Source organism: Musa acuminata, chromosome BXJ3-7 (genome assembly GCF_036884655.1).
Source record: "Musa acuminata AAA Group cultivar baxijiao chromosome BXJ3-7, Cavendish_Baxijiao_AAA, whole genome shotgun sequence".
In the NCBI taxonomy this organism is placed as follows: domain Eukaryota; kingdom Viridiplantae; phylum Streptophyta; class Magnoliopsida; order Zingiberales; family Musaceae; genus Musa; species Musa acuminata.
Window position 1 is genome coordinate 19,209,254 of NC_088355.1, and position 12,968 is coordinate 19,222,221.

Below are 12,968 nucleotides of genomic sequence, written 5' to 3' on the forward strand. Positions count from 1 at the left end.
GTGGTCGGCCCAATCTGAGTTCGGTAAAGAGCGTCCGAATCTTATCATCCATTCGCGCCTCCAAGGCTTTGAATTTAGCATTGATTGCCTCCTTAGATGCCATAGTATATGCCTCCAAATCTATGATAGTAAGATCTCTCTTTTGTTATCAGGTTAAAGGCATGTATAATTGAGAGAAGTGATGGTCGAAAGGATTGGTGGATCGATTGATGTAGGCTACGATTTAGGCTTGTTTTGTGACAGTTTTGGGTGCAGTTTGAGGGTGTGGTTTAGTGGATTTTTAGGGCTGTGGATGAAAGTTTTGGATCTGTGGTAGATGGCAGCAAAGGTTTGATAGAAATCAGTGGAAGTTGCAGCAAGTATGTGCTGTCTTGTAAGAGAAGAATTGTCGTCGAAGAAACAACGGTCTCTCGACGTAATTTCCACCAAAAACTTGAGATAATTGAGGAGGGAATTGATAGCAAAATCAAAGTTTATATGACAGCAAGGATATCTAATTTAATAAAGAAAATTTCGGCAGTATAACAGCAAGGAAATTGGTGCAAGTTGAGATTGCAGAATTCTCGTCGAAAAATTTTAGCGGGTTACGACGAAAATTTGCAGCAACATAAAATCGTTTTTAGAGATGAATTTCTTAATAGATCAATCTTAGATGGAAGCTAAAATGATCTATGAAGTGTATAAGAAATTTCATTCAAAAAAGATTGCAAATAGATGGGTTAAGGTAACAATATGCGGCTTAAATTTTCTGCAGCACAGATTTTTAGGTATAGCAGATTGGACGTAAAAGATCAGTGGTTTATATTGAGAATTTTTTGATGAAACCAAAGGGAAATCCACTGTTAGGAAGTGTCAAAGCTATCATAAAAATTTCGTAGAGATTTGGATAGAAACAATGTAGTATCAAGATCAAACAAACAGTGCTATGCGGCTGAAATTTTACAGTGCAGATTTTCAAGTATAGCAGATTTGACGTAAAAGATCAATGGTTTATATTGAGAATTTTTTGAAAAAACCAAAGGGAAATCTGTTGTTAGGAAGTGTCAAAGATGTCATAAAAATTTCATAGAAATTTAGATAGAAAAAGCACAGTAACAAGATCAAACAGATGGTACTATGCGGCTGAAATTCTGCAATGTATCTTTCGTCGTGAGATGCAAACTTTGTGACGAAAGGTTTATGCAGCAATATAGGAACAGTTTTTTTTTTTTTGGATTTTCGAATAAGGATAACTAAATTGCAGCAGCAGTAAGGTAGGAAACCAGAACCTGTTGCAATTCACGGGGAGATCAAAGGATGATCCGCGATGGTGGAGATGATGGCGGAATTCGGCGACGATCTTTTAAGCAATTGTGGGAATTGCTTAGGGCGGTTGTGGAGGGCTGATGGATGGCAGTGGAAGGGCAGCGAGATGCCAAGAACGCTGCTCTGATACCAGGTGTTAGAACCCTTGTAGATTCTAAACTTGGGGTTGATCTCTTTAGGGGATCGGCCTCCTTGGAACTCTATAGGGGTTCCTCCCTCCAAGTTGCTGCTCAAAGGCTGTAGAAAAGATTCATCTATTGCTTATGAAAAGAGAAGGAATACATGGCTATTTATAGGGCTTCTAAACCCTAACTCCTTATAGGACTCCTACTTAAGACTCTTACTTCTAACCAACTCCTAATAGGACTCCTAGTCAAGACTCCTATTCCCTTATAACTCCTAATTCTTCTCTAAGAAAACACCTCCTACATGAATGCCCCTCTCAATTAGGACTCTCCTAACTAGAGTCCTAACAGAATGTCCCTCTCAATTAGGACTCTCCTAGCTAGAGTCCTAGTAGTTTTACATGAATGTCCATCTCAATTAGGACTCTCCAAGCTAGAGTCCTAACACTCTATTATGTCAGATGTTTGGACTGACAAGAGGCGCAGGAGTATAATTAATTTTATGGTTAATTGTTTTTTAGGGACTATGTTTGTGAAGTCAATAGATGCTTCATCGTTTGTAAAATCTGGAGACAAGATATATGATTTACTTGACAACTTCGTGGAAGAAATTGGAGAACAAAATATCGTTCAAATCATAACCGACAACGGAAGCAACTATGTTTTAGCTGGTACTATTCATCTTTTGATTTTGTTAATTATTTGATCTTCAATTAAGTGCGTTAAACTCTTAAGTCTTATCATTTTTGTTATCTTTTGTCTCAAGTAAATTGCTTGAATAAAAAAGACCACTTGTATTGGACTCCATGTGCAGCACATTGTATTGATTTAATGTTGGAGGATATTGGAAAGATCTTAGAAATCAAGAAAACCTTAGAAAGGGCAATTTTTGTTGTTGGATTTCTTTATAATCGCATTGGGGCTTTGAATATGATGAGAGAATTTACAGAGAATAAAGAATTAGTGAGACATGGTGTCACCCGATTTGTTACTTCATTCTTGACATTACAGAGCGTGTATCGTCAAAAACATACTCTGAGAAATATGTTTACCTCTGAGAAATGGGTGATAAGCAAATGGGCAAAAGAAGCAAAAGGCAAGAGGGCTGCTGATATTATCTTAATGCCATCCTTTTGGAATCATGTAGTTTATATATTAAAGGTAATAGACCCTCTTGTTCGAGTCCTTCGGTTGGTGGATAATGAAAATAAGCCTGCAATGAGATATATTTATGAGGCTATGGATAGAGCAAAGGAGACGATTAAAAGATCTTTTAATGAAAATGAAGAAAAATATGAGAAAATTTTTACAATCATTGACGAAAGATGGAATTGTCAACTTCATCGTCCATTACATGCACCAGGATATTATTTGAACCCTGAATTCTTTTATAAGATTAAATCTGTTGAATTTGATACAGAAGTTTTGGGTGGGTTATATCAGTGCGTTGCAAGATTAGTTCCCAGCCTTGAGGTTTAAGATAAGATTATTCATGAATTATCTTTATATAAAAATGCCGAAGGTCTTTTTGGAATTCCAATTGCCGTTCGATCCAGGACAACTACGTCTCCAGGTATTAATAATTTGATATAATTAATTTCATATATATTATGTTACTATGTTATTGCTAATAATAACATAAATTTTGCAGCTGAATGGTGGAGTCTATTTGGAAATTCCACCCCGAACATATAGTAATTTGCTATCAAAGTACTTAGTTTGACATGTAGTGCTTCGGGTTGTGAGCGAAACTGGAGTGTCTTTGAGCATGTAAAGATTACTAAATATTTTTATTTTAATTAATTAATTTATTTAGATATATGTATTAATATATTTTTAAATTATATGACATGACAGATTCACTCGAAGAGAAGAAATCGGTTAGAACATCAACGATTGCACGATCTTGTTTACATAAAGTATAATCAAGCTTTGAAGACTCATCATGATTTGCAAAATAGATTTGATTTAATCTCATTGCAAGATATTGATGATTCAAATGAGTGGTTAGTAGGAGAAATGGGTGCTAACTTGCAAGATGCTGAATACGAGTTTGTATTTGAAGATGATAGATTGACATAGGGAGATGTGGCAAGAGCTTCAGGTGTTAGAGAATTACAAACATATACAAGACAGATGTCAAAGAGAAAAATGAGTGCAAAAGCATCAAACTCGGCTCCTGTTATTGTTGAAGACATAGAGAATGAAACATATCTTGATGAAGAGGAAGGAATCGAAGGACAAGAGGAAGAAGACGAATTCAATGAAGATGATTTGTGTGAAAATGACGATAATATTGATTATGATGAATGACTTTGATGTAAAATTTTATTGTTTTGAATTTTGAAACTTTTTGTTAGTGTGACATTGTGATTTTGTATCTTAGATTTTCTTAATTTAATAGCATATTTTTATTTAAATTTTTAAATAATTATATTTATTAATTATATTATATATTTTTATATTTTAGCGTCTCGCTTTGCTCGGGCGAGTGCCTGGGCGAGCGCCTAGCGCCTCGGGCGTTTTTGGACCTTGGTGCCTTTTGACGCCTAGCGCTTTTTAAATCACTGCTTCTAATAAAGGATGGAAGAAGAGGTTTTCTTCATAAGAGATGGTTAGGTTTGGATTTAGTCTCTTGCGATCAACATATCGTATTGGCAATCTGGTGGCTTCTCTCACTGAAATTGAGAGGAAACAAATGGATTGAATCACATGAGTTTTGGCCATGTCTTCACTCTTCAGCTATCTAGGATGAATGAGAGAGGCTTGTCGAAGGTGAGTTTAGTCTTGCTTCTTTTGTCTTTTATAATGTTTCCATTCTCGTTGACATGAATGCCAGTGATCTCCACGAGAATAATGATCTTGGGAATGGCTCAACCCTTGAGTCAAATCAATCGACCCCTTCCGGGATTCAACTTAGGTCCCTTGGCTCCATCGGTGAGACTAGACGGTAGAAATTCATGTTTGCAAGGAGAAAAAAATTATAGGACAAAAGAAGTATAAGAAATAAAGTCCTACAAAACAACAATCATAAAAAAAATAAAAGATTAAACCCAAATCGACAAGCCATCTCTCATTCATCCTAGGGATAGTTAAAGACATGGGCAAGTCTCTCGTGAGTCAATCCACTTGTTCCATCTCAACTTCGATAAGCTATGTGCGAACCACTCGAGGCTAAAACCCGAACCTCGACCATCTCCCATGAGGAAAAAACTCTCATTCCATCCTTTCTACCTTAAAGCCCTCATGAGCTGTGCAAAGTAATATGAGTTGATTGTCAAGCACACCTTAAAGCAAGCGTGTGAAAGATTTAGTGTATGGGGAAAGCCAAGCTGATGACACCCCCCAATAAACTATAAGATAGGGCCACGAGTTGGATGCTACACAGACGGGGGAAATATGCCACAAATGGAAACATTTTGTGACAAAAGGTTGAAATGGAAATCAAAATCTAGCCTCTAAGGCATTAGAACATTCACACAAAAGTGTCTCTGACAATAAAAGATGTCGACGTACCTATGACGGTCTGGTGTGACTCGGGTATAAAAAAACATTGACCATAAATGGTTATGTATCTCAGAAGTGAAATACAATAATAAACAAAAGAAGCCCTTCATAACTTGAAGTCTTCTCTCAGCCTCAAGATCGACTTTTGTGGCCTCGAAATCTGCTTCCATCGAAGGTTGCTTGAGCTTAAGAGGATCAGAGGGATATGACAACAACTAGAACAAGCTTATGTGAGATGAATCCATAAAGGTTGACTTCATGAGAGAGGAACCTAACTCGATCACAAGTATGAAACCCAAGAGAAAGCCTATGATACCAACATTGAAGTATGTTATTAAAGAAGGAGGGGGATCCATTTACGGAGCTCACACCACCCTTGGATCCTCTTCCCAAGGTATGGGACACATGTCGCTCCCAAAGCGTGATTTCAGAAAGTATTTCAGGTAAATTTGATATTATTCGATATGATATGATATGATCCTTCTTTTTCCTTAACTTGCACTTAGGATTTCTCGCTGACTTGAGGTTGGAGTTACTGGGTTGGGCCTATTCTCAATGCTAGTTCTGTATGTATCATTCACGATGCAGGGAATCTGCTTGAAGGGATTCACCTTTAAGCGACTAATCAATTGTTTGGGAACTAGACCAAGTGGCTTCAGTTTTCTGACATGGATCTTCAACCAATTCTGACACTATTATATTGATTTATCTATTACATGAATATTTATGGTGCATGGTTAAATGTGATCAAAACAAATTTTGTGATCTGCCAAGATATATGTTATAAAAAATTCAACAGCTCAACAATACTGAGAAAGCTCTTGTTATCATTGGATTAAAATACATTATGATTTCATATAGAGGAGTCTGACTTGTCATTCATTGATACCGATCCATCCATATTGTATAACTTGCTGAAGAAAATGATGGCGAAGGAACTGCACTAGTTAGTTACTACTAGATAAGTACCTTTAGTACATTTTCTCAAGTGTATACTTAGCTAACTAAATTTGTTGTAAGACAACTTTGTAGATAGCTTTGACATGTAAAACCAGTTTCGCAGTAGGTCCAGGATGCTTATACATAATAAACAAAGATATAATTCAATGATGGAAGTTCTGAAATTGGTAATGTTCTACACTGTCTAGATAAATAATTATAAAGTTTTTGTGTGACAAATACTAAATAGGAACACATTTTTTATCCTAATTCCAATCATTTTCGGAGCTTATAGTCCTGGAAAAAGATTTAATTTATTGTTTTCATTGTAAGACACCAGAGAATCTTTTTGACGTTTTTTATTTATTTATTTTTGAAATATATATTGGAGTTATAACATTTATGATGCAGTTCATTTTGTTCCATCTAATGCATTGTAGGTTACTACAGAATGTAGGGATCATTTATTTAGATTCTTGTTTGCTGGGTCTTGGATGTAAGTTTTCAGATACCGACATGTGTTATTTATGTAGAGTGGAAGCCTCAATCATATCAACTCATCATCAGTCGTCTGAGGTCCAAACTGAAGATTAGCTTTGTCAAATATCATTTGCAACTTCTGAAAGATGATACATCTGAAACATTCTAACATATGCATTAAGTGAAGAAAAAATAAGCAGCTTTAACATCATAGAACTTATTGTTATTTGATTAAAAATAAAGAAGCATCAGAGCAATTTGAGATTTGTATTGTATTCATATAGAACTATTTTTATTAATTAAAGTAGCCTGGTTGATAGTTTTAATGCTTTAATTTTGTTTTCTAAATGTTTTGAACATTAAAGAGCACATTTAACGAAGTTGTTTTTTGTTTGGAGCCTCCATAATTGAAATCTGTGATAGAATTGAGTTTTAATCCTCTCCCCATATATATATATATATATATGTATGTATATAATTGAAATTCTTGTAGTCGTGATTCACTACCATTTTATAATGTCTCAGGTTTTTCTTTCCACATATCATACAGAATGTTTGATAATAATATTTAGTTTTGATAGTAGCTATATTTTATATTTTAATATTGTCTTTCTAACAGGTGCCTTGATTGTTTCAACTCCACAAGATATTGCATTAATTGATGCACGTAGAGGGGCTAATATGTTCCGCAAAGTTGAAGTCCCTGTATGATAGCTCTTTGAACTATTTCATTTTGCATTTGGCTTCCCAACTTCCCAACATTTTAACACAAAGCATGACAAGTTCATAATTGTTTTGCAGAATATCCTTGGTGTCCTAAGAGCATATGGCATATAACATGCTTGAGACATTTTTTGCATACTAATAATCTTGCTTTTTTGAGTGTCTCTTGATTCTTGTCTTGTTAAATAATATATTACATTAATAGAAGTTTTTGCTTTTGGTACTCATTGATTTCCTATTAAATTTTCCATCTCTTTGGTTTAGGTAAAGTTTAGAGAATAATGAATCTTGAAGCATAATATTTGGGTGGCCATTCCATATAATAAAATAGTTCAGAAACCATGAATATGATAAAAATGTTTTATTTAGAACTAAAACTTGTTTCTGCATCTAATTTAGTAAATCTAAGGGACCAAAAACACTTAAAGATACTTGATTAAAAATAATTTAATCGACAAAGAAAACAAAATATTTTTGCAAAGTATACTTGTTTGCATCATCCAGTGTACTTCAAGCTCATAAGTTTGTTGTCATATTCACTTATTCAACCATCATCACATCTACAAAGTAAAAAAGAATATTGGACAACCAAAGAATATCACTAGTATTACTATAGTAAATCACTTGCCTGCAGATGATAAAATCATCAAATTTTTACTTTTTTATTTTCAATCTGAGATTTATTTTTGAAAGAGCACCTCTTGATTGCCAACATTGGTATTCATGCACATGCATTTGTCACAATTCCTGGAAAATAAAGCAATTTGGCATGCGACCTTTCACCTCACTTGGTTTGATCAAATTGCCAGAACTATAACTTCATCCCTCCCTTTGAACAACTTACCTTTGCAGTGGTGACAATGTGAGCTTTATCCTACGCTTGCCTATTATAATAGTATATTTGATGGCTGATCAAATACTTTTTTTCCTTTAAGCTGAATTAATAATTTGCAGAACCTTCTTTGATCTAACCCTAACACTTTTGCCACAAATAACAAAAAAAAGATATGTAGCTAATAATAATTTATTATATAATGCCTAAAATAGCTTGTTATCCTAATTACAGTTATTGTCTGATAGTTTGAGAAGTCCATGTTGACCATCTTTGGTCCATTTTACTATATGTTCATAAAGTTGCTTTCATACTTGTTTTTGATTATCTGGGATTAATTACTTGTTTTATTTTCTTTCCAAATATATCCCTTTAGATCAACCATGAGCCTTTGCCTGTATATTATAAGAGTCTGAAGGTGGTGACTGACAAAATATGCTAATCAGATTTTCTTTATTTACACCTACCATCGCGAATTTAATTAATGTTTAGTAAATATCTTTTTAAAGGAACTTGCTCTTATAATGAAGATGATAAAATTCAGTTGTAATAAGGACACCCCAATTTTTACTGTCATTTTCTTCCTAGTTTCTTGGGTTTCAAGCAAAATTTCATAAGATGATATGGACTGTTCTAAAAAAAATAAAGGTGAGGAAGATGTAATTATATGAATGTAAATCATTGAACCCTTCACCTGATGTTACAGTTTCAATTATATGTAAAAACAAGGATGGAGAGAATAATGATGGTGGAGAAAAAGGAGCTCATTTTATTTGAATCTGGATTTCTTTATGGCAAAGGTTGGCTGCTAGTGAATGGTTCAGGAGATAGTAATAAGTATGGCTGCATCAGGAATAAAATAGAAACAAAGAGGGGATGTAGGAGTGAATTGGAAAAGAGGAGATTTTATTTGGCCATTACAATAATATGTATGGTAGGCCTAGAGGTGGTATTGTGGCAAAGTAGATGCAAGTTCTGGTTTTTTAATTTTATTCTTAGACCTAAAATTACCAACTTTTTTTGGAATACATAAAATTCAGAAATATTAAACGGAAGTGGCATTGGACATGGGTAGTGGCCATTCTTAGTTCATTATTTTCTCATCTTTTTCTGCAAGTACATGTTCCTTCATATAATTCTTATATCATTACATAGTCTTATTCTATTACCAACAAAGGTACTTTGAATGTAGTTATAAACATATTTATCCAAATTTCAGATAGTCAAATAAATTGATCTAAATATTTTTATGAAGCTTGACTAAACATTATATATTTTATCAAGTTCATAGTTTTTTATTTTTTAAATTGAGTTTAGTTTAATTGTCATATATGTTGGTATGGCTAGGAAATATATGAAAAGAATAAGGAAAGCAATATTAATTATAACATTAAAAAAATGAAAAATTCAAGTTTAAAGGGAAAATTTCATAAATTTAGATTTAAACAAGTGACTAGATCTAATATTGGAATCTCAAATCTTGAAATAAGGAATGAATATCATGAATTGAGATCATGTACCCATATTGGTTTCGAGGAATGGATGAAAAACCATTGTCAAGATGGACTTCTCAAATTTCTAATAATTATCATGTCTAAGGCAACATTTTCAAAAACAGTTTTTTTATACTTATGGTTATTATTAACTAGGTCTATGAATTCTTTGTTGTTCTGTGATAAAATGAAGGACTTTAATTTATAGGCTTAGAGAAATTTCACAATTTAACCATTCATTTTAAGCAAAGGTAGTATTTATCATTAATAATAATATTATTATTACTCTTTTGTTTTCCATTATCTTTTAGATATGATGATGCCTCAAAAAAGGAATATGACGAAGAACTTAATGTAGACAACATTTTTAGCAGTTTTTTGAGATATGATGATGGCTCGAGAAGTGCATACGAAGATGAACTTAATGAAGACAACACCAAGTCTTTGGGTTTAGCCAAACTAGATGTTGGACCATATGTTAGCTTTGTAATGAATTTTATTCTTAAATTAATTACTGTATGGTCCGTGCCTTTGGAGGGAAAATATACAATTGGACGATGTTAGAAGGGTATATATGCAAAAAGCTTAGTACTTTTTGTGGATAAGATTATACCATAGTGGGCATCTGTTTCTTAAATATTTTCACTAGTTAATTCATTGCAGTCTATATTAAAATAAATTTTTAGATTTTTTGGGACATCTTTAACTTTCTACTAAGATTTTTACAAATTGCAATGTTGTAATATGTCTGCATTATGTAGCTCCAGAAGTTGGTTATTTGTGTGGGCTCATTTTAATATTATTAGATTTCATTTGGGAAAAGAGAGAAGGTCGGTTATTATACATATTTAAACCACTCTTTTGTCCTTAAATCTTAATTTAACTGTTTCGTATCATTTTTTCTAAATTTCACTTGATTGTTATATCTTATCAAATTTCGGTTTTCATGTATGACATCTTTCTGTAGATTCTAGGACTAATTGAGAACATGAGCTGGTTCAAGTGTCCTCATTGTGGTGAAAAATCTTACATATTTGGAGATGGTGGTGTACAAAGGACAGCCAAGGAATTGGATATGAAGTTTCTTGGAGAGGTAGATTGATTTTGGCTTTGGATGTTTCTATCTTGAGATCCTTGCTTATTAAAGCCTAAGCACCACTCCATGGACTCTTTTTTAGCTGAATATTGTTCTTATGCTTAATTTAAATGTTGACATGTTCACTTTACACAGTGCATCCATTTCCAAGTCATTATCCTACATAACTGACATATGATTCATACTTGGAACACTAACTGATTTGATAAATGGTGCATGCATATTATGTTTTACCATTCAAGATGAGCCTCATCTGATTTTATTTTCTTCACTTCATTTTATAACATGCAGTATACTATATACTTCAAATTTGGTTCATGGCAACTGTCAAACTAATACAAACATTACAGCCAAAAATTTGATAATCTTAAAGATTTCATACAGTTACATAAGTTATATTCTTCTAGGATTATCTTCAGATTAATTGACCTTATCAGGACACTTCTATGTTCCAGTGGTTCGAGTGAAGTCCTGGTTAAGATTTGGTCGGCCTCTACTTCATTTTAGGTTGTTGGCTTAAATATTGTGATGCTTACCTGCTGTATTGTGGCAATTGACTGCATGTCATTGGCAGGGCACTGGTATGAAAGTTTGCCATCCTTTTGTTTACAAACAGGACATGCATGGGGCCATGGGCATGATATGCAGCTTGACAAGCTGCGTATACCATGTTGACTCATGGCCATCTTGTACATGCTAATCCAAAGCTATATCCAAAAGTCAAATTGTCCTTTAGGACTGCATACATACTGAGGAAGAAAAGAAGACTAAATATGGATATATGATTTTAAATAATGAATAGATATTATAATCCTGCCTAGTTTCTCAGTTCCATCAGCTTCTCCTTTGTTCATAAGGCTTTGCCTAAATAGGGACTTGTGGGGAATGTAGTCAGCCAAGCTGGTAAGAAGTGATATGTGATAGCTCTTACAAGCTTGAGCATTGAGGGGCTGTGTTAGCATTATGGTACTAATGTACCTATTCTGCCATAAATATATAACAAAGCGTGAAGTTTTGTGCTGGTCCACTTGTCTAGCTGGTTTGACATGCTTTTTGCGAGGCACTTTATGAAAATGGTTATCCCATATCATTCTGCTCAACTTTGCTGCTTGCTAATATTCCAGACATACTTTCATGGTTTGTGCAAGTTGTATATTAGTTTCCAAGAACCGAAAAAGGCAATTATTCTGATGCCATTCTTTTGCAACTGCTATTTATCACTGTTTGGCTTTGTAATGTCTTATCTCTTATTCTTCTTTTAGATACCTTTGGAGCTAGATATAAGGAGTAGTTCTGATGAGGGCAACCCCATAGTTCTTGCAGCCCCGAATTCTGGAGTTGCAAAAGCATACACCGATGTGGCGGAAAAGTTAACCAAACAACTCAAGGAGTTGGCAGAGGAACGGCAACTAGGCCCACAGATTATGTTGTGAGATGTCACAATCTGGAGCTTCATTATAAGATAACAATGTGCCTAAATTGCCTTCCAAAATGGACAATAGGTTTCATCATATGCAGTTGAGGTACTTCTAAGAAGTTTGCTAAATGGGAAAAGAAACATAGCAATAATAGACGAGCAACAAGTGATCAAGGACCCTGAAGGGTACATGGACAAAGATATCTGTGCATGTAATATAATTTTTGGTATTTAGATTACGAGGTCAGGCTGGCGAATTTGTTATATAAAAACCTATGCATGTAAAGCAACTGATGAGGATCAGATTAGTTGTTTCCTTGTAACTGTTTTTGTAACTGAGTTATTAAGAACAGTTGAGGTAGAATTCCAAGAAATTTATTTTGAAGTTTGTGCTTTTATTAGGGCATCTGAATTTCTTTTACGGACTTTACTCTTTAAATGTATGCCACGGACCGAAAGTATTTTTATTTGAGGCTTACTTTATTCAAGAAATCTTGGTTGGGTTATGTGGGATTACTAAGGAAAATTCAAGGTATTGTTTCCTTGATTACTTGGTCTGTTTATAGGTAGTAAGCTGAACGTGCTGATCCTAAAAATGCGATTGTGCTTATCTGTTTTGAAGACACTTTTTGGTATCAGGTGCTTTATGTGTTTCTTGTTTATTTATCTTATATGATGTCTCTTATAAGATTGTCAATGTCGGTGTCAAGTTTGGATGAAAATGGTAGAAGGTTGCATTAGGTTAGGTTACTGACAACTAATGCAATACTATTTGATCTCATGAATATGGATCTTAATCAATTTCAGTAGAGTTAGATTATTTGAAAGTGATATAGGGTATTTTTACCAGAATTATAAACAGTGGGTTTAACTTAAGAGTCTAGGATGATTGATAGTATTTGAGTTAAAATTTGGTATACTGAAGAGTAGAATTTTAAAGATGATAATGTAAATACTTTTAAGAATAATATCAAAAGGAGATGACTTAAAATTTAGATGAGAATATTATTATTATTATTATTTGGATTACGATGACTAATAGAACTAAAAA

General features: G+C 33.8%; 1 protein-coding gene across 2 annotated transcripts in view; it reads left to right on the forward strand.

Moving 5' to 3' along the window:
• LOC135642182 (iron-sulfur protein required for NADH dehydrogenase, mitochondrial-like) overlaps positions 1-12,302 on the forward strand; it is a 30,159-nt gene extending 17,857 nt beyond the window's left edge. For both annotated transcript variants that reach the window (XM_065158102.1, XM_065158103.1), the window contains 3 exons: positions 6,976-7,061; positions 10,372-10,497; positions 11,763-12,302. In XM_065158102.1, coding sequence (XP_065014174.1) covers positions 6,976-7,061; positions 10,372-10,497; positions 11,763-11,933 — 383 coding nt within the window. In that variant the 3' untranslated portion in view covers positions 11,934-12,302. The remainder of the gene's footprint in view (positions 1-6,975; positions 7,062-10,371; positions 10,498-11,762) is intronic.
• Positions 12,303-12,968: the final 666 nt, after the last annotated feature.